The sequence below is a fragment of the Ochlerotatus camptorhynchus genome, unplaced genomic scaffold (genome assembly GCF_037179485.1).
Source record: "Ochlerotatus camptorhynchus isolate MF236.1 unplaced genomic scaffold, CSIRO-AGI_Acam_v1.1 ptg000100l, whole genome shotgun sequence".
Classification (NCBI taxonomy): domain Eukaryota; kingdom Metazoa; phylum Arthropoda; class Insecta; order Diptera; family Culicidae; genus Ochlerotatus; species Ochlerotatus camptorhynchus.
The window spans coordinates 892296-913467 of NW_027040590.1; the positions used below are offsets into that span (position 1 = coordinate 892296).

General features: G+C 38.0%; 1 protein-coding gene and 1 pseudogene across 3 annotated transcripts in view; one reads left to right on the forward strand and one right to left on the reverse strand.

Moving 5' to 3' along the window:
• Positions 1-12615, forward strand: part of LOC135698984 (uncharacterized) — a 35473-nt pseudogene extending 22858 nt beyond the window's left edge.
• The window catches only part of LOC135698993 (uncharacterized), a 580872-nt gene that overhangs the window by 403289 nt on the left and 156411 nt on the right, over positions 1-21172 (reverse strand). For 2 of the 3 annotated variants that reach the window (XM_065219163.1, XM_065219162.1), the window contains exon 2: positions 16260-17064. In XM_065219163.1, coding sequence (XP_065075235.1) covers positions 16260-16320 — 61 coding nt within the window. In that variant the 5' untranslated portion in view covers positions 16321-17064. Of the gene's footprint in view, positions 1-16259; positions 17065-21172 lie in introns of those variants that run through there. The other variant, XM_065219164.1, reaches the window with a different exon arrangement.

Sequence of the window (21172 nt, forward strand, 5' to 3'; positions counted from 1 at the left end):
CAACCTTGAAAGGTGTTCAGTTTTGGTGTCGTAAGTGAAAAATTTGTGTTGCTACTCAGTAAGATACAGGAGAATGCGTTTGAATTGGACCAAGGTTTCTGCTTATACACGGCATTCAAACCCGACGACCAATTTGAAGTGAAAACTCGAATTAAATGAAGTTCATAAGTTCCGTGCGAAGAGCATGGAAATCGGAAGTGGTTATCACAATAAGGGGGACCTTTTCCTTCTTGGCATAAAGGTGAAAGTTAATGCTTTTCCGTTGATACTGTCTCCAAACCCGTTCGAACCACACCCAAATTTAAATTGCACCAATACCAACAAGCATTACAAATAAGAAAAATAGGAGTATTGGCCATATTTGTAAATACAATATTATTGTATAATTATCATAAATCTGCTACTGAAATGATGTAGCGTTCCGTTCTGTTCCTATAAGCGCCACCTTTCCAAAAGAAGACCGTTAACTCTGTTCAAATACCCGACATGAGACTACCCCTTCAGGGCAGGCCAGACAGTCATCTCAGAATTGATGTTTCACTTGAACCCAACCGAAAATTGAATGGAAGAAAGGTGTCCCATCTAAAAGAACAAGCATTTGACGACCACGATCTGGAAAAATCAAAACTAAGCTCCAAATAATAAAATAGATTCAACACATTTATTCGCAACGAAAGATATCAATCAAAAAGTTGAATTTACGGAGTTGCACAAAGGCCTAATAATCAGAATTTATTCAAAGTTCGATTCCTAATTTTATTGATCAGGGCAAACCTAGCTTTTGAAGCTACAATTGTCCTAAGGACTTTAGCTAACAAGGACCAATAACTTCTGACCTTATTCTTCCAGGCGTTGGTCCAACGGCGGGTGCTCTCGGGCGTCTTTCCAGGGTGAAGATGGTAATGGTAATAACGTTTTGATATCCGTCAAATTGCATGACATTTTTTTTAGTACATCATCATTTCTATAATTGCGGATCTTAAAATTAGGTGTCACATGACCAGTTTTAGCATTGCTTCGATTCGCCAATTGATTTCCGTTGTTTTGTCTTGTTTGATTTGAACTTATTTGACAGTCCGTTTGGATACATGGTCAATAAGATCAACCCAAATTTTAGTTCAGCTTACTCATTAATTGCAAAAATTGGTAGGAGGAATAATATGATCACGCATTTGAAATTCAAACTTCGAAAGCAGATAATAAGGGAGGAGGGCCTAAGGATACCAGCCCCTCCCCCTCCCCCGGATCCATAATCCGGCACTCATTGAAACGCCATACTTTTTGTAGTTTTTTTTTTCGTTCTACGAATGAAGGCAGAAACAAATAATTTGCTAGGAGTGCTTCTTTTGTCTTGAGAACAATGAGTGTAGGCTATGAACTAACGCATCGAAACAGACGAATTTTTGATTTGTGCACGGTGAAATCGTTGATATTATTTACGTTTTCTGCTCGGAATTTTAATTATTGTAGGCAATTTCCCATATTTGTACGTTTTGTCAACTATATAAGAACATTAAACAGTATCAATAAAATACAAAAATTCACACAATCGCATTAAAGAGCATTTTAAATCTCCTCTCTGGAACTTTCCACAGCTCAGCGTGAATATATCAAGTCCCAACAATGGACAGTAAGGTTTTTACTGGCCCGGAATTGTTGCACAATTTGGTTTTACGACACTGCAGCCACTCATCTTCCTCCGCTGCTGGTCTTGGGAAAGTTTTTTTTTTCGCTCAAGCAATTCTTCATTTTAACTGCCCTAAAATATGACCCCAATTGGTGTGGTATGACGATGTGATTCGAATTAGAAATGAAATATGTACTTCGCCGCATTCCAAGCTCCATGCAACAGAGCATTTAGTTTTCACTTTAAATTAAAAAGTGTTAAAATCTTGCGACGTGATTCAAGGACCATTCATCCGTTCATAATGGTCCAACGGGAGTGCGGTGGAGAATACTTTGTGGTCCGGACAAGTTCACAGCATCCGACGTTGGGGTTGTTTATTTTAGTCACATCTCACTTAAAAACAAAAGCTATCAAACGACAATAAAGTACCAGCTAGCAGGTTCCCAACAGGAGAAACTAGAAATTTGTTGGTGTTGAACTTTTCCATTGGCAAAGGCTCTTTGCCTTTGCAAGTTGCGAGAACAATGAAGATAGGAGAACGATGACTACAATGGTGATGTCGGGCGGGAAGTTGACCTGACTGGGAGAGCTTTGGCCCGGAAGTGAAACACATCTGGATGCCGTATAAAAAATATGTTTTGTTTGAGGGAACTTTGCTTAAGCTGTTGTGGGAAAGTTGACTGATATCTGTTATGAGCTTGAAAGTGTTGATGGAAATGTTTTTCGATTTGAGGAGTTTCAGCAGGGTATCAAAAGACGGAGAGTGAGTAACAGCTAAGACTATGTCACATGCTACAAACTCTCCCTTATAAACGAGCAATATGTGTATAGTTATCCCCCGAAGAACGCTTTACCCACTGAGTTCTTCCCACTGCTTTTTCTCGGTGGGTTTTCGGTCTCATTCACTTGCACCAGAGAACTAGTCACGCATAGAAATTCAGAGTGATTGGTTGAAAAACCACCGAGAAAAAGCGGTGGGTAGAACTCAGTGGGTAACGCGTTCTTCGGAGAAACCTGCACTAGTGATGGTTTTTGCTCTTTTCTTATCGACGCGTGAAACAATGGTGCCTAGAAAATGAGTTAGTAATTTGCTAAGATGCTTTCAAGAATTTTACAGAAATATCTGCATAAATTTTCCTAGGGATTTCTGAGTAAAATTCAATACAAAAAAGCGAAAAAACAGTCCAATCGACAATCGCAGATCAACTACAGAGGTAGGTATTTGCGAAGCAACTGGTGGTCAAGAAGCAGTGTTAGATTTTTGACAATATCTCAACAATTTGTTTCTCTCCTTAGCAAATCTTACGGTACGTACGGAAAGGTAAATACATTTAGAAGTTATCTGCAGCAAAAACATTATATTTTGTGAAAAATAATCCGCTCGAAAAATAGAGGTAATGCGCTGGTTGAGCTAGTAGGATCAAGTAAATCCTTGATATCAAGATTTTTTTTAACGAAGCCAATTTCCAATAAGGAAAAGTGGAGCAGTTAAGTCACCTTAAGAAAATTAGCATAAATGATGACACATTCAGTGGGAAATTCGAATGAGTTGATATGTTTTAGAGGACAAAAATACCATCGATTGCATTATAGGTCAAGATGGAAAAATGATGGTCAAAAAAGTTATGATATTTAAAAAAAACTCAAGTTTTTGGAAAAATAGCCAAAACTTGGTCCAATTACTGTTTTGACTTTAAATATTAAAAGTACACCAAATTTACAATAAAAAAGCACCTGAGTAAAATTTTGCTAGTCACACCGTTTTCGAGATGTAGTGGTTTGAAAGTAGATATTTTTAGAATTTTGGTAGTTTTTGGCCATTTTTAAATTTATTTCGCGGTTCTCCAGTTCCGAAAATATTTTTTTTATAAGATCAAAAAAATTTGCAATGAAAATGCTCTTGATGGCTCATTGATACGATTTAAAATATCCGGAATGCGTGTGTTTTAAAGCAATTTATTTTCTTGCAAATACATATTTCGCTCGTTAGCATATGCAAAGAACTTATAATTGCGATTTTTCGAGAATGATTTCATTTATTTTAACATTGTTAGATTGATATAGTTATGATAGAAATCCATACTTTAATATTTAGTAATATAAACAATTTTTGTTTCATTATTACAGTTTGAAAAGTGTCTGACTTCTATTTGTCTTTCAGAAATAGGAATAAATGAGTGGTATTTTTGAGTTCCTTGAATGGTTGTAGCCCTTGAGTATTGTTCGTTGAGCTCGTGCTTATTAGTTTCATATTCTTCGGTAGATGCATATAAAAAAAAATTGAGTCAGCTGATCCTCGTTTCGCTTCTGAGCCCAATCGTATTATTCCCTTGCATTTTTTTATCGGATGTTCACGTTCTCTAGCTAGACTAGCTCTGGTAGTCATAGGTTTCAGTGTTCCTCCTGTAGCATCACATGGACCTTTTCCATGTGATGTTGCGAAAAAATTCCATTCAACTTCTATTTCATATTTATTCTTAAATTGGCAGACTAGAATTTTTTTTCCGATTTTTATACTGGGACGCAGCTCCGTCAAACATGAAATAAATGTCATTCACAGTTAACTGCTGTTCTGTACGTAGAAAAGCATTTCTTTTTTAGATAAATAAGTTTACAGATACAGAATCATCTGTACAAATGATTACATAGTTGAAGATGCTTATTTAAAATAACAGACTAGAGTGGTAATTTTCTACGATAGATGAGGAGATGAAAGTATAGAGTTGATAGTTCTGTTAGAGTACGTCAGTGCGAAGTTGTTTATATAGAGAGTAGAAAGCGAGCAAGGACAACTTTTATGAGTGAAGGTACAAATTGGTTTGATCATCTCTCTTTACCAAACTCCCCCGTTGGAGAGGGATAGTGAGGGATACCCCCCCGCCACCACTGGCACCATCCCTCTCCAACAGGGGGAGTTTGGTAAAGAGAGATGATCAAACCGATTTGTACCTTCACTCATAAAAGTTGTCCTTGCTAGCTTTCTACTCTCTATATAAACAATTTCACACTGACGTACTCTAACAGAACCAGTGTTGTGAAAATATCAAAAAAATCAAATCTCACCAACGCCCAAGATCACGCTTGATTTTCGTAGACAAAAATCAAGAAGCAAACAACTGCGGTTGATTTTGCAAGCTGTGATATCGCAGCTCGGAATATCAAGCTAACAAAACTCACCATCTACAAATCTCACCAAACTGTGGTGAGCTTGAGTTTAATGATTTTTGCTTTACACCCGAATGCAACCGAAACTTCCATGACGGCTTGCAGCAGTTTCTTCGCGTCTGCCATCGGTGAAGATTAAAAATAGATAGAAAACTATGCTTTCTATTTCTAAGAAAACGATGTGCAATGGAATCATTTTTGTGTCGAGTCAACTCTCAGCTTGATTTTTGCACGTTGTGAATAGTCTTGCAATATCAAAGGAGCTTGTAAAATCAATATCAAGCTTGATATTTTGTTCCAATATCACGCGTGCTATTGCGAGCGCATGAGAGCGGAAAAATATCAATTGATTTATGATTTTGCCAACACTGAACAGAACTATCAACTCTATACTTTCATCTCCTCATCTCTCGTATAAAAACTACCACTCTAGTCTGTTATTTGAAATAAGCATCTTAAACTTTGTAAATCGTTGACGCAGAAGTAATATAAAGCAAATAGTTAAAGTCAAATCATTAATTTTTCATTCATGTATGAAATAAATGATCAATGAATGAATAGTTGCTTGCTGATTATTCCATTGATGACTTTGTACTTCGTCTTGTAATAAAAATGTGTAGTTTTCTTTAAAATCACATATTACTACAAATTCAACTTCCTGTAAATTTTGTTTTGTTTTCCGCAAAATTATAGACAACTGTTGTTTTAAAAAATCATGAGGTATCAACTTCTCTAATTTTCCAACTAAATAGGAAATCAATTCATCCGGCTCTTTAACTAATGCTTCTACATCACATCTGTGGGTTGTGACCCATTGTTCAAATTGCATTTCAATAATGCATTGGTTCTTCCAATAACTTTTGTTCGGAAAAAGATGAATCCATGCAGTTTTCACGGCGTCGTAGGCAGCAATCTATTGCTTTTCTTTAACACATCAAACTAGCTGTAATCGACTTCAAATCAATGAAAAAAAACAAATTTCTTAAAGTTGTGAATAATCAAATTAACATTTTCATGAATAGTACACACACACACACACATTATGTGCCCCTGAACTAGTTAACAATTTACAGTTCTTAGTCCTGAGATTCGCAAAGGTTGAAAACCCAACTTGCACTCAGGCATGGAAAATCATTTGCATTCATTTAGTACATTCATTTACATTCATTCGCCCCTAACTTTATTCATCAACAGAATTCCGCAAAATAATGTATGGAACTTTTGTAGATTTTAGCTACAACTTTTGCCCGTAACTCAAATCTGTATCTCTTATGCATCACGAATTAGAGCAAGCAGAACTCGTTACTGTTTTACAGTGAATGTTAAATACATTCACTGAAAAACAGTAGTGGATTCTGTTTACTCTGGTTCGTCATGCATAAGAGATACGGATTTGGGTTTTTAACAAAAAATGTAGTTAATAACAAAACCTACAAAAGTTCCATACATCATTTTGCGGAATTCTGTCGATGAAAAAAGTTAGGGGCAAATGAATGTAAATGAATGCACTAAATGAATGCAAATGATTTTCCATGCCTGCTTGCACTTCAGTTTTTAATTCTTTGAATTGGACTCACGTTAAGTGGTCGTCATTAACCTTTTTTGAACTGACTGACGCTTACCATCTTTTGTTATTGTTACGCATTCACGCTGCCCAGACATGGCTCTACTGGTGTCATCGTCTTCAAAAAACTGCAGAACAAGTTCCTTCGTATCATCACTCAATCAACTGTCTAACCTCGAAGTAATAGTGGAGTGTACACCTTTATCGTTTAAAAGTTGTTAAGATTGTGTTGCCATATATACCTGGTTGAGTTAAATGTGTCCATAATTTTCTGAACTGTCCATGATCTAGGTAATACCGTCAAGAGCTGAAATTTTTGTATCTTCTTTCGAGAACTTTTCTGTTAGCTGTTCAATAATTTCATTAAAATCGTCAGTTTTTTTTTTATCATCTAAGTTTGCTTCTGCATTAAGTGCAAATATGTGCTTTCTTATTCTTTGATTAATTTCATGATATTTCTTCACAGCATAATTTACACAACTATTTTTTTTTCATATCAATTGGTGATGTCAAAATACTATTTTTTCCTTGGTTTGTTTTCCGTCGATCTTGTTTTCCGTGCTGAGCACCAATGCTACCGACACCAGGAAGGCAGTTCCCACTGCTGTACCCTACCTATCGATCAATCAACTCATGAACCGGGGACCAACGGTTTTATTTCCCTTCCGAAGGATGAGGTGAGGATGTCTCGGATGGGAAGTAAAGCCGTTGGTCCCCGGTTCATGAGTTGATGGGTCGATAGGTAGGGTCCAGGTGTGGGAGCTGCCTTCCTGGCACGTCGGTAGCATTGGTGCTCAGCACGGAAAACAAGATCGACGGAAAAAACAAACCAAAGGAGGTGAGGATGGGGTCAAAGGCTTTGTGACAAGCAATGCATTAGGTATAGGAAAAACGTCACGATAGGAGGGGGGTAAATTTCTTTTCGATTTAGCGTGACATAATTAATGCATGGGCCCCTGTCAAGGAAGGATGTCTGAAAGAATATCCTGTGTTTTATGCAACGTTTCCTGAACGTGATTTTTTTTTCCCGATTTTGTCATTTTAAAATTTAAGAAGGGGCTGACAAAATCGGGAATGCACTGTATCTGGAGGACAATGAGTTTTTATCAAACGTTTTAATAATACAGCAATTCCATAGAAAAAAGTTATAGTGGGTCTCAGAATTTCATGAAAATTTGTATAGTTCTTCCTTATCAAAAAATATTAGACTCGTATTTTTTTATTGCGCCATTAGGGTGACCATTTCCGTGTTAGGGTGGTCCAAAAAATCATTATTTTTCAAAAATTTATAACTTCTGAACCTCTTGACCGATTTTTACGATTGACCCTTAAAATGAAAGATATTTTAATGTAGTTTTAAAAAAAAATATGAAACACTCAGAGATATTTGATTTTGTAGGAAAAAAATATGTTACAAATGCTTTTTCTTGATTTTCACTGCAAGGGTCTTCAACAACTTATTTTAGTATTTTTAATTGAAAGATCATTTAATTTTACTTAACATATCAAAAAATTAGCGATGTCGGAGAAGCGGTTTTGGAGATACAATTTTTTTTAAATAAAAAATTATTGTTCCGCAATATATGCACCACACGTGCATGGAAACGATGAAGACGCAAGGTAGTTCACAATGCGTCTCCATCGAGTCACAGCAGCTGTGACTAATGAAATCTATGAGTAACTTACAAGCTGGGTGCAACATTCAGTTCAACCTGCGGACCGTCCATAAACCACGTAGACCAAGTTTTAAACATTGCAGATCCTACCTTTCCCTTCGTATACTCAAATTTTAAAGCGTTTCGTTTCAATACTCCTCCCATAGGGCCTTTTCTATGACAAGTTGCGAAAAAAATGCCACACGGCAGCAATGCCAAATTTGTTGCATCAGTACCTAAGAGTCCAAGCTGTACCTCATAGGTATATCACTCGTTCGTAGGCAATGACTTTTACATAAGCTCCAGCCCAATAGGCTTCGCGGTGTTAATGACATTTGGAAATGTTTGGTGGTGTTTGTATTTATTCGCAATATTCATCTATTTACCTGAAACAACTGTTTGAAGTGACGTCATTGCTTACGAACAGGTGATATACCTATGAGTTACAGCTTAGACTCGTAGGTATATCACTCACTCGTAGGTACGATATAATGCTTCACATAAAACAACGAATGTTATGAAAGAAATGATCAGTTAGAAATCAAAGTTTCCTACTAGAACAGTTGAATTGAAGAATATCTAAAAATGAAACGTAAGTGTTCAATGTGTGATGTTTGGATGTTGAGTTCATGAGCCAGAAAAATCACCAATAAATTGTACGATTATGCAGTGGAAAAAAAGATTAAAATAGATGAGAGTAGCTCCTTCATTTGTCAACGATGCTACCACAAACTATATGAACCCAATGATGCCGTGACCGAAGAAGCCGTTGCAGGACCTTCCAGAATCGCTGCTGCAGGTACGTTATTTGAAAATTCATGTGATTCTTCTTTAAATTTCAATTCTTTTCTTCTAACTACTAACTTAAACTCTTCTTTTTTGCAATCATTTTTCAGAGTCCATCGAAGCAACCAGCATTGAATCAATTTCCGTTGCGGGACCGTCCAGAATGGTTCCTTTTCCCTGCCAAGGTAAATAATAAAAAATAAATCATTTGTATGTTTTTTTCTAATAATCAATCATTTTTTATATTTATTTTCAGAATCAGTGGAAACAACCAGTTCTGAATCGATCGTTACCACCTACAACGCACCTTTGTAGGACGAAAATGAATTCCTTATACAACTTAAGGATAAATATAAAGAAACAAGAGACAGCAATGAGCGATACAGGATTTTAACCACACTTCCCAAAAGTTGGTCTACATATAGAATTATGAAGGAGTTCAATGTTTCCCAACATATGGCCAACCAAGCAAAAGCACTGCAGCAAGAGAAAGGAATAATGTCGGTGCCTGTAAAGAGGTTAAGCAGAGCTTCATTAGGAGAACCAACGATAATGCTTGTTCGTGATTTTTACAATAGTGACGATATAAATCGTGTTTGTCCGGGGAAAAGAGATTATTTAATATCTAAAAATGATGAAGGCGAAATCTACGTACAAAGAAGATTAGTTTTGTGTAACTTGCAGGAGGCGTACTCCATCTTTAAAAATACATATCCTGATATTAAAATAGGATTTTCCATGTTCGCCAGTAACCGTCCGAAACACTGCATTTTGGCAGGGACAAGTGGCACGCATACCGTATGCGTTTGTATATATCATCAGAACGTTAAACTTATTTTTAAAACACTACAAAGCAGAAAATCACTCCCAGATGGTGTTGATTCCTATCACGATTTGTTTAAAAAAATAATTTGTCAAAATCCAAGTGAACAATGCTGGCTGCAGTATTGCAAAAAATGTTCAGGAACGCAAATTTTGGCTACATAACTAATGACTATTCTTAGTAACGGAAATGTTGAATCAATACAATTCAAACAATGGCGTCAAGTAGAGAGATGCATTATGGACTTAGTTGAAATGGACACACAGGAATTTATTGATACTTTTTTAGAAAAATTATTCAATTTATTGCCGCATAACTTTATACCTGAGCAACAGGCAAATTACATGAAACACGTCAAAAGCAATTTGAAAGCTACAGAATGCATCATAATCTGTGATTTTTCGGAGAATTATTCTTTCGTTGTGCAGGATGCAGTTCAAGGCTTTCATTGGGCGAACGCCCAATGTACTATTCACCCTTGTGCTATTTATTTTAAAGACGAAGAATCTAAGGATTTGAAATTTACTAGTTTTATTGCAATTGCTGATTTCACTAAACATAATCATGTCGCAGTTCGTTTATTTCTTACGCATTGTCTAGCGTTCATAAAATGTAAATTGCCAAGCTTACAACAGATTTACTTTTTCTCAGATGGATCAGGAAGCCAATATAAAAATAAGATGACCGCTTTTAATTTATGCAACATGCAAAAAGATTTTGGCATTGCTGCCGAGTGGAATTTTTTCGCAACTTGTCATGGAAAGGGCCCTTGTGATGCTTTGGGAGGAGTATTAAAACGAAACGCTGCGAAAGCGAGTTTGCAAGGCCACCATATAACAACGGCCCAAGAACTTTACTCATGGGCTATTTCTAAGCCAGATTCAAAAATACACTATCAGTTTTTTTTCGGAATCCGATTACAATAAAATGGAAAGAAAATTGAAAAACCGTTATATACATGTGAACAAAATTTCGGGGACACAGTCATTCCATAGTTTTAAGCCTCAAAACGAAAAGTATATTATTGTCAAACGGTATTCATTTTCAACGGAAGAAAAATGTGTGAAATTGTAATTAAAGAAAATAAATGCTTCATGTTTTACTTATTTTTCTTCGACCTCGTCATTATTTGTAGCATTTAAGTACTTCTCCCAGAATTTTGATACCAAAATTAATAATGTCAAACTGGGGCCTGTTTTAAAGCCACGAAGACTTCAATGGGGGAAAGGAGTCCAGCCACAGTATACGCTCGGTAAAAATATTTTAAAATTTTAGTAAAGTATACGAGGGGGGAGGTAGGATCTGCAATGTTTAAAAATTGGTCTACGTGGTTTATGGACAGCCTCCAGGCTGAACTGAATGTTGCACCCAGCTTGTAAGTTACTCATAGATTTAATTAGTCACAGCTGCTGTGACTCGATGGAGACGCATTGTGAACTACCTTGCGTCTTCATCGTTTCCATGCACGTGTGGTGCATATATTGCGGAACAATAATTTTTTATTTAAAAAAATTGTATCTCCAAAACCGCTTCTCCGACATCGCAAATTTTTTGATATGTTAAGTAAAATTAAATGATCTTTCAATTAAAAATACTAAAATAAGAAGTTGTTCAAGACCCTCGCAGTAAAAATCAAGAAAAAGCATTTGTAACATATTTTTTTACTACAAAATCAAATATCTCTGAGTGTTTCATAATTTTTCTTAAAATTACATTAAAACATCTTTCATTTGAAGGGTCAATCGTAAAAATCGGTCAAGAGGTTCAGAAGTTATAAATTTTTAAAAAAAGACATTTTTGAAAAATAATGATTTTTTGGACCACCCTATCACGGAAATGGTCACCCTAATGGCGCAATAAAAAAATACGAGTCTAATATTTTTTGATAAGGAAGAACTATACCAATTTTCATGAAATTCTGAGACCCACTATAACTTTTTTCTATGGAATTGCTGAATATGTGCGCTATCCGAGGGGTGTGACACATCTTAATCTCAATTCTTGATGCTCGGAAAATCTCACACGAGCGAAAAATCTTCTATAATTTTTCGCATTTATTTGCATCGCGTATCATCTTTTTGCATGAAATCTTCAGAATCGTCATTAATCTTCTTTCTATCTACTCGTACTCAGCGTGCGTGCAGCGAATCACAGCAAAACAAAATGCAAGCATTGAAAAGGAGGACATTTTCGGGCAAAAGAAGGATGTAGCAAAATTGTTGAAAAAAAAAATGACATGGGTTTGGCCGGGCGGATATTTTCTGTAATTATAAAATTATCATATTGTTATGCTAATACAAATTATATTTTTACTTTCACGTTTTACGTTCACATTAACATATGTACGTAAAAATTCAGGTTATTTAAGTTCAGTTCAGAATTAATTTTATTTAAGAATATTGGACGTACCTACATTGATCATCACTATGTTCGAATGAACCGTCTAAGTGATGGCATTGCAATGAACTTGAATGAAAAACGTACATCTGCGCCACCTCTCTATGTACCTCATTGATTAGGTTGAACACGAAATGAATACAAATGAACATTCTCTACGGCTTTTTGACAACGTGTGAGCAAAAGGAAAATAGATCAATGGGAAAATAATGAATCCATTCATCCTCGTGTGCTGGTGAAAGAAGGTTAAACGTCAGAAATCTCTTTACATGCAAAAAGAAATCAGCTCTCAAAATCAAAACAAAGCATCGCAAGGGTTGGTTTAATTGCAAGCTGATTATTTTCCTGTGAGGTCGTGTTAAGTGTACTCGAAATAGTCTTTCAAAGAACTGCTTTTTGCAACCACTCATAGGAAGGAAACATGAAAACGTAAGTTTAATATGCGTCATCCAGAGAATCTGGTTTATTGTTTTTTAACGCAATAATATTATTATTTCAGCTGTTTTTGAATAATGCCTCGAATCATTCAGCCATCTGGTCCTCAGAAGAGGACAGCTTCGAAGCAGAAGGCAGAGAAAGATGCAGCAGTGCTGGCTAAAACTCCTCGTCTCTCGAAGTTTTTCAGTAATGAGTCAAAAACTGAAAAAGCTCCCGTTGCTCCTACTTCGCCCGATAAACCAGCTGAAACACTTAAACAAGGCTTAGAATCTTCTCAGGTGATTGCTGCCTTTCCAAAGTGTACTGAAAATGCTGATCAAATTGAAGCTGGGTCTTCGAAAACATATGGTGGAACAATGTCCAGCGATCCTTCTACCTGGTTCCCAATCACAGAAAACCGTGTTTCTTTATTGGCTAAATCTGCAGTGAACCAAAATAAAAAGGAATCTGACTCGTACCCGGAATCTCAACGCTGCTATCAACCGACCGACGGTTGTACTGACAGTATTAATCACTTTTTCAAGACACCAGACACGACAACGGAGAACAGCGTTTGAGGAAATGGTTCATCTACAGTTTATCAAAAGGTATGATTTTGCCATTTTTTATCAATTCAGTTTAATAATTCATCACTGGCTCATCAGGTTCCGTTTACTGCTTCTACTGCACACTCATGACAACAAACCGCGATGCATTTTCCAGAGAAGAAGGATTCAATAATTGGAAGAATTCGGAGGAAAAAATGAAAACACATGAGCAAGGTCAGCCACATCGAGAAGCCGTACTGAAGTACACTTTGCGATGTTCAGAATCGAGTCACGTAAATAAGGAACTGGAAGCAAAGGTAAAAGAAAAACGGTTGTACTGGCGAGAAATCCTGCGTCATACTATTGCTTGTTAATGTCTTTCTGGCGGAGAGAGGTCTAGCGTTCAGAGGAAGTGACGAGATTATTGGCTCCAAACACAATGGCAGCTTTTTGGGAATAATGGAACTCATTGCTCAATTTGATCCGCTTTTGATGAGTCACCTAAGGAATTTCGGGAATCCTGGAAGTGGTCGGGAATCGTATTTGTCATCCACTGTTTATGAAGAAATTTTGCTACTAATGGCGAAGAAGGTTCAAAGTTTCATCATAATGGAACTGAAAGCATCCAAATACTTTTCTGTATCAGTGGACTCAACACCAGATCTCACTCATACTGATCACCTCATAGTAATCTTGCGATATGTTGTTTCTGGCAGACCAGTGGAAAGATTCTTGACTTTCTTGCAGCCCAACTCTCATAAAGCAGGTGACCTATCATACACTTTGCTAGAGTTTCTTAAAAATCAAGGAATTAATTTCGATGACTGCCGTGGACAGTCATATGACAACGCGTCTAACATGGCTGGTCCCTATTCGGGAATGCATGCTCGACTTTTTGAGAAGAATCCATCTGCTGTTTTCGTTCCCTGTGCAGCTCATTCGTTGAACCTAGTAGGTCATGCGGCTGTCTCTAGCTGTGTAGAAGCTGTTAGCTACTTCAGCTTCGTTAAAAAACTGTATACATTCCTTTCTGCATCTACCTGGCGATGGAATATTTTAAATGGATTTATGAAAGGCAATGAACGGAAATTAACGTTCAAATCTCTCTCCGATACTCGTTGGTCAGCACGTTTCGATGCAACTGAAGCTCCCCTTGAAGGATATGGAAGCATTAGGAAGGCGTTGAGACATATTGAAGCTGCGAATGACCAATCTCTTGCAACAAGATATGAATCGCGTTCACTAGCTGATATAATGGATCTCCTCGAAACTGCTTTGATGACCAAGATCTGGTGTCGCATTCTGTTACGCTTTAACGAGACAAGCAAAGCAATGCAGGGCATCGATGTCGATTTGAAGAAGGTGGTTGATTTGTATGATTCACTGGATTCATTTTTGCAAGGAGAGCGAAACCGTTTTGACGAAGTAGAAGGTGAAGCTGTCGCTCTTTGTGACACTGCGGAATACAGACCCACCAAAGGAAGACCACGGAAAACTCAACCCGAAACATCCAGTACATGCAAGGAGAACTTCAAGGGTTTTACATTTGATGTCATACTAAATCAACTTTCACAAGCATTACAAAAAAGGCGAGCAGCATATCAAGTGGTTCACGATAGGTTCAAGGGCATTGTTGATCTATGCAGTCTGTCAGAAGCAGAACTACGGTTTGAAGCTGAAAAGTTAGTTGGCATGTATCCGCATGATCTGACAAGGCTGATGAAATCGTACAGTTTGCAGCATTTGCCAAGATTAGGGCATGTCTAACAGCATCTGCACAGGCTATACTGCTGAAAGATGAAGAGTTAGCTGATACGTTTCCGAACGTATACATTGGTCTGCGAATGTATCTGAGTTTGATGGTTACGAATTAAAAAAAAACATCGAAAGCGATGTTCTAAAGACGATCGATTTTGAAGAATTTATTAAAGATTTTTCAGAAGCTTAATGTAGACGTCAGTGCTTCACATAAGTTTCTTAATCCTTTTAATGATCTGTATTATTTTATTTACATTGAAACAAAGAGAATAAACGCAACTCCAAGCAACTGTTACATTTTTTTTAACTTAGAAAGGTTTTGGGGCACCGTAACTTTTATCAATTAACTTCTGTTTTTTAATACTAATTAAACCCACATATTTGAAATTAAAACTTCGAAAACAGTTTACATTGGGGCCCCTTAAAGATATTTGCCCCGGCCCCCCCCCGAGTTCTAAATCCATATGCTAACCCTAGGTAAGGAAAACTGCACAAAATGAACCAGTGGGGTTATAGGCATCAGTTGACTCTCATTTGCGTTTTTCATAGCATTTCATAACTATTTCAGGTATCATCAAGCAGCATTTCCAGTGACCAGAGTGTGGAAAAATACGCTACAAGAGGAAGGGGGTCCAAGGTTGGTACTCCTTAAAACGTAAACAAATGTTCAACGTTTGTTTTCGTTTCATGAAGCACCAACTTTGGTCCCCTCCTCCTTGTTGTGTATTTTTCTATAAGGTTGGTCACCCTAAAATACTAAGCCATTTAAGGCATCTTCTATTAACTTTCAACCATAGTAAACATTAATTGACGATGTTTTACAATGCATTGGTATTTTTTTTAAATTTACACATATGATTCAATTAATCAAGTTCAAATATAAGTTTTCGAATTGTATGTTTAAATCAGAGATATACGAAACATTTTTTGTGATGAAACCAAGAGTGGCATAAACTGTGTGTGAAAAAAACGAATCGTGATAATACTGAATACCACGAGTCTTAATTCATAAAACCCAACAACTATCACCAGCAGGTTCACCGCGAATCTCAAACTCCATCGAATCTAGAAAATGGTTCACGTGTTCTCGATTCCCCATCTAAGGTATATAAAGTGTACCATATTTAAAATACCAACAACAACGACAACAACACACATTCATCCAACTCCTTCTGCCACTATTCGAAATGGGTGAAAAACAACTCTCAAGCCAGTAGTTTGGAGAAATGCATTGCACTGCAGATTTTTTTTTTTCGTTCACTACGTGTTTGCTAACTCCAAGTAGCAATCGTAGCTTATAGCGCGCAAGCAAATCGTTTACCCCATCTTGCTTGGGAATCATATTCCTAGGCACACACCAAAAAAAAAAAAAAGATCCGTGAAAATACGTGCAAAAGTGGGAACCATTCCGGTGCAGCCATACATTTGGAAAGAGTAGGTACAAAGTGTGTACGATTCGCACACTCGAAATGCTGTAAATGGTGAGCAAGGGAAAAAAAAGTAGGTTGCTCGTACGTACCTGCTACTATCAGCAAACAGAGTATCGGGAGCCGTAAATCCATAACCGCTGGGAGCCACATATTCGGTTCCGTTTTCCAACCGGAGTGAGGTGCTACCTGCTTCACTCCTTTATCATACGATGATGGCTGCTGTGGTGCCGTTGCTTGGCGTATGCATACGAGATAGCTTCCCACTGACGACGACGACGACGACGACGACGCCGGCGCTGGCTGTAACACTTTGCTGGCGGTTGGCTGGGTAACTGCTGCCCACTTGACGTCGACGATGACTCCTACTACCAACGATGAGTCGGGAAACTGCGAACGAGATATGCTTCCACTATGCGAGCACCACCACTCTCACACGAAGACCACCGGACCTGGTGTGTGCCGTAAAGTTCACAAAAGGTGCTGCCACTGACTGGCACCTCATTCGCTGCACAACACCCTACTTCTTCTTCTTCTTCTTCGCGTCGACGCTGGACGCTCTTCTCCGAGGGCACACCGTTGGATAATCTGCTTCCCTGCTTACGGGTCACGGAGCACACCCGGGCTAAGACGAGGGGGCGGAGGCAGCCGCTTTCCCTATTATTATTGTTATTTTCCACTTTCCGCTAAGCGCTTTCTCGCTGAACACGCTCACTTTATTTTATTTTCCCTGCTATGTATTTTTCTTTTTACTTATTTTGGGGTATGCCAACTTTTTTATTTCTTCCGCTGCGTTGGTTCTTATTCTCGATTTTCCCGCCGGAATGCCTTTGCTGACTGTGCTGCTGATGTGGTTGTGTTTGTTAACTCATTTCCACTGTACACTTTTATCAGCGCCTGCAATGGTGGAGATGCGGTAGACAAAATATAAAGAGTTTCTTGTTACAGACGTTACGGATTTGAGATCGGCTTGGTTTGGAAGGATGAATTTGACTGAAAAGTGGAGGTAATTCAGCTGTGAAGCGTTTGATGAAATCTGAGGTCTTGCGCTTCTTTTTTATGTGGAGCTTGGTGAACTATTTCCAAAGCAAATATTTACGGTTCATTTTTTTCGTCACGTAACGGTCTTTATACACTGTTTGTAGTGCACACCTAAGTTTATTTTAAATTTTGGCCTATAGGTCATTGATACGGTCAGTATCATACTTGTAAGCTTTATATTAAGAACAATTCTTGTACATTTCGGTGCTTTGAGACTGACATATTATAGATGTAGTCTTCTTCGCATTTCAAGCTTATTGTGTGCTCTCAACTTCGTGTTCTAGATGCACTAAGACAGTTATTAATTGTTATTAATTGAGAGTTTTCGATGCCTGTACCATTTTTGTATTAGTACAATTGTGTGGCAAGTACAATCATACTCTATGCCCGGGAAGTCGAGAAACTTTCCAACCCGAAACATTCCTAGACTGGACCGGAAATCGAACCCAGCCACCTCCAGCATGGTCTTGCTTTGTAGCTGTGCCTTTACCGGCTGAGCTAAGGGAGCGTCAATGTTGAAATACAATTGAGTCAAAACGGACGTGACATTTAGCTCATTGTACTTTTCGTCGAGTAACGACCATTTAAGCCTACACACTTAGAAAAAATCATGTAAATTTAGGTGCTCTGAGAGTGACATATACGAGCGTCAATTTTGACATAAGTTTAAGTCATACCAGACGCGAAATATAGCTCAATCAAACGTACTTTTCGTCGAGCAACGAACTTTTCAGTCTCGGAGCACTTAATATTACATTGCATGTTTGTTATAGTCTCATCTTTTATGTCAAAGACGAATTCCGTCATGTGTAAAATTAGTTATTTCTAAGTGTGTAGGAGTACCTAATCTTATATGACCTGTTTGATTACGTTTTATCCTTATGGCAGGGAATCGTGCCTACTTTGTACTCGAAGTTGACTATCTACAAGACGTTGATTAGACCGGTGGTCCTCTACTGCAACGAGACCTGGACTATGCTCGTGGAGGACCTGCCATCACTCTTGGATGATCTTGCTCATTTTCGCTGCATTCAGATTATGACCATGTTGCGATTGAGTAGCGCTCCGAGATCACCACGGCCTATACCATCGTAGTCATAGGTTGCGATGGCGAATTGCGGAACACAACCAGATGTGCACTTTGGTCCTATCTTCTGATCCCGACCTGCAAAAATAGTACTTGAATATCGCCGGAGAATGCTACCTTCCTTTCACGAAACTCTAACGTAACAGATAGATGTGTATTATATTCAATGAGACTCCGTCCTTCCGACTGTTGATTTTCAACAAAAAACTATTAAAAAGGTGGTCTAAAAGCGTCAAAATAAAAAAAAACATGAAATTAAACTGATGACTAAAAGTTCAATTATTCGATCAACGATTAATCGCAAAGATTTTTTCATCTATTCGATTAAATATTTATCGAATTTTCAATTATTTGAGCGCGTTACCGACCTCCCTCCTTATTTCTACTCGTTTGATTTAGCGCAGTAGAGAAAATAAATAAAATTGCTAATCTATCTGAACAGGCACAGAGAAGAACCATGACGTGCAACAGTATCATAAATTCGACGAAAAAAGTGTTATGAGTCTTTTTGCTAAAGGTTAAGATTTACCAACTTGTTGCGAGAAGGAGTTTAAAAAAAATTAAAAAAGGGCGGAGCTTAAGCTGGGTGGACACTGATATTCTGCGGCCTTCCAACCTGTCGCAGACACCAGTTCAGCAGCAGACGGGCCGAGACTCTTGCGAGTGCCCAATCATTGAACCGAAGAATATGGGATTGTCCGGTCCGATTTGCTGATCCAGCTGCCTACACGTCATCATCATCTTCCAATGGCTTTAAGCCTTTTCAGGGCCACCAAGATTTTCCAAACGAGTTAAATTTATGAACATGTCCCAACTAAAATTCATATCAAAAAGTTCTTTTTAGGACAATCATAGCCATACTAAAGAGAATAAACAGAGAGAACCCCACTCAAATTCCTATTCCTACACAAAACACAAACTCCCACTGCAGTTATCAAATAACATTTATTATATTAGACCACGTAGTCCTACGTCACCATTGCGTACAACCCCATAGGGCTGTCCCTTGTAGTTTTTATTATTTAGCTACTACAAGGAGAAGTACAGTGCGGGTCGAATTGTAGCATTTCTTCTTCTGTTCCGCCTAGATGTTTTTCGAGACATTTTAGACGTCGCACAGTGGGTAAAAACTGACCCAAAGTCGCAATTTTTAGTGCCGCTGGTGTAGAGGTATGAGATACCTGCTCTATGTAAAAAAATCCAGGGAATCGAATGCCACTGGTTTTGTTTTACGCAGACTACCGGAAGAGCCACATTTTGCCTGTTTCTCCGCATTTTCTGGTGGGCTTTATATGCGGCTGCCTGTATGGTAAGAAGCCAAGGAAATCAATTACCACTAATCTTATACTGCGCAAACTAAAGAGACAGCCTATTTGGCCCCATTTTTCCCAAAACGCTTCACTTAAGAGTAATTATTGACAGGTTTGCAAACTACCGCAATATCGGATAGTGTAGATTTAGGAAAGTAGCTAATTTGGTTAATTTTTATTTAAGGGTAATTGTTTTTTTTTTTATTGCTTTACAGAGCCGAGGATTCTTGTTCACTATATAAAAAATCTTAAACTATAGTCAAAAAGTGCAACACAATAAACACTTTATCTTCCGCTATCCAATAAGCCTCCTCCATCAGAATGGGAGCCGCTTCCAGTGCTTTAATTGTATGGCAGATTCGCCAACGGGGGTCAGAGCGCTTCGATTGCAGTAATGGACGCAAAACGTGGTTAGCACTCACACATTTATCACTAAATGGTTGCTTTCCAAAGTCGACGACGCATCGACCGAAAGAACTGCTGATGAAGAACAATGAGGAGGACCACACAATGGTTGCTGCCGAGAAAACAGGCGATCGCATGGCACACATCGAGAGTGGCCTGCTTTTGTCGATAGCCGAGTGAACACTGATAATAGTGTTAAGTATTCCCGCCAGTGTGGCCACCTGACTTCAAACATTAATCATATCTAGCGTTCAGAATCCTAATTGCTATGATGGATTTTCTTCGTCAATTTGCTGTTTGATTTACTGCAGTTTAAGTAGACAGAATTTCTTCCAATTCAATGCTGTGTACGGTTGTAATGGATAGCAAATCAAAAAGCTAATGCATTAGGTTTAATGGTTTTACGCTGAACTGGGCAATATTGAACCCTTTTCCGGTGACAAATCTGATAACTGTAAGACCGACTCCAAAACCGATTCCGAACCCGAACAGAGTGAAAAGAACTACGAGGAAATTAAGTGAATATTTACCCCGTAACGTGGGTAGATCACCTTTTCGTGCTACGTTACAAGATTTTTCAGTAATCCAAGGAACACATCTTAGTTCTTGTTACTTTTTATGCCTTGTTGATAGTGACAAGACTCGGCTTTGTCCACCGAGGATGATCTTGAAACAAGGAAAAAATGAGTTAGCTAATCTTCGTCTATGTGGTTCTACACGCAAACCAAAAATTTATTACAATGAATGTTAGTTCCATTTCCTATCATCCTCTGTTCATGGACATTGCAGCGAATGTTAGAAGTTGACCTTGCAGGCGATGTAATGGGTTTTTGCCTTTTTTATTTCGTGTTCTGTCTGTGCTTTCATCTACTCAAGCAAGCATTTGCCTTGATTTTTATGTATGACATGGCAGAACGACGCACACACTTGCCTCGAATCTCTCCAGCAGAAAAAGCATACGAAGTCAAGTGTGAGAGGAAATGAGCGCTTCTTGTTTGCTTTTAGGCTATCCAAATTCAGAAGCATGGAGAGAGCAGTGGAGAAAGCACAGGTGTGATAATCACAACTTTCGTGGTTCGAGTCCCAGTCGGCAACCTTTTCCAATTTTTTTCGACATAATTCATTTCACTCACTAATACACTCCACATTTTTCGGTCTCCAA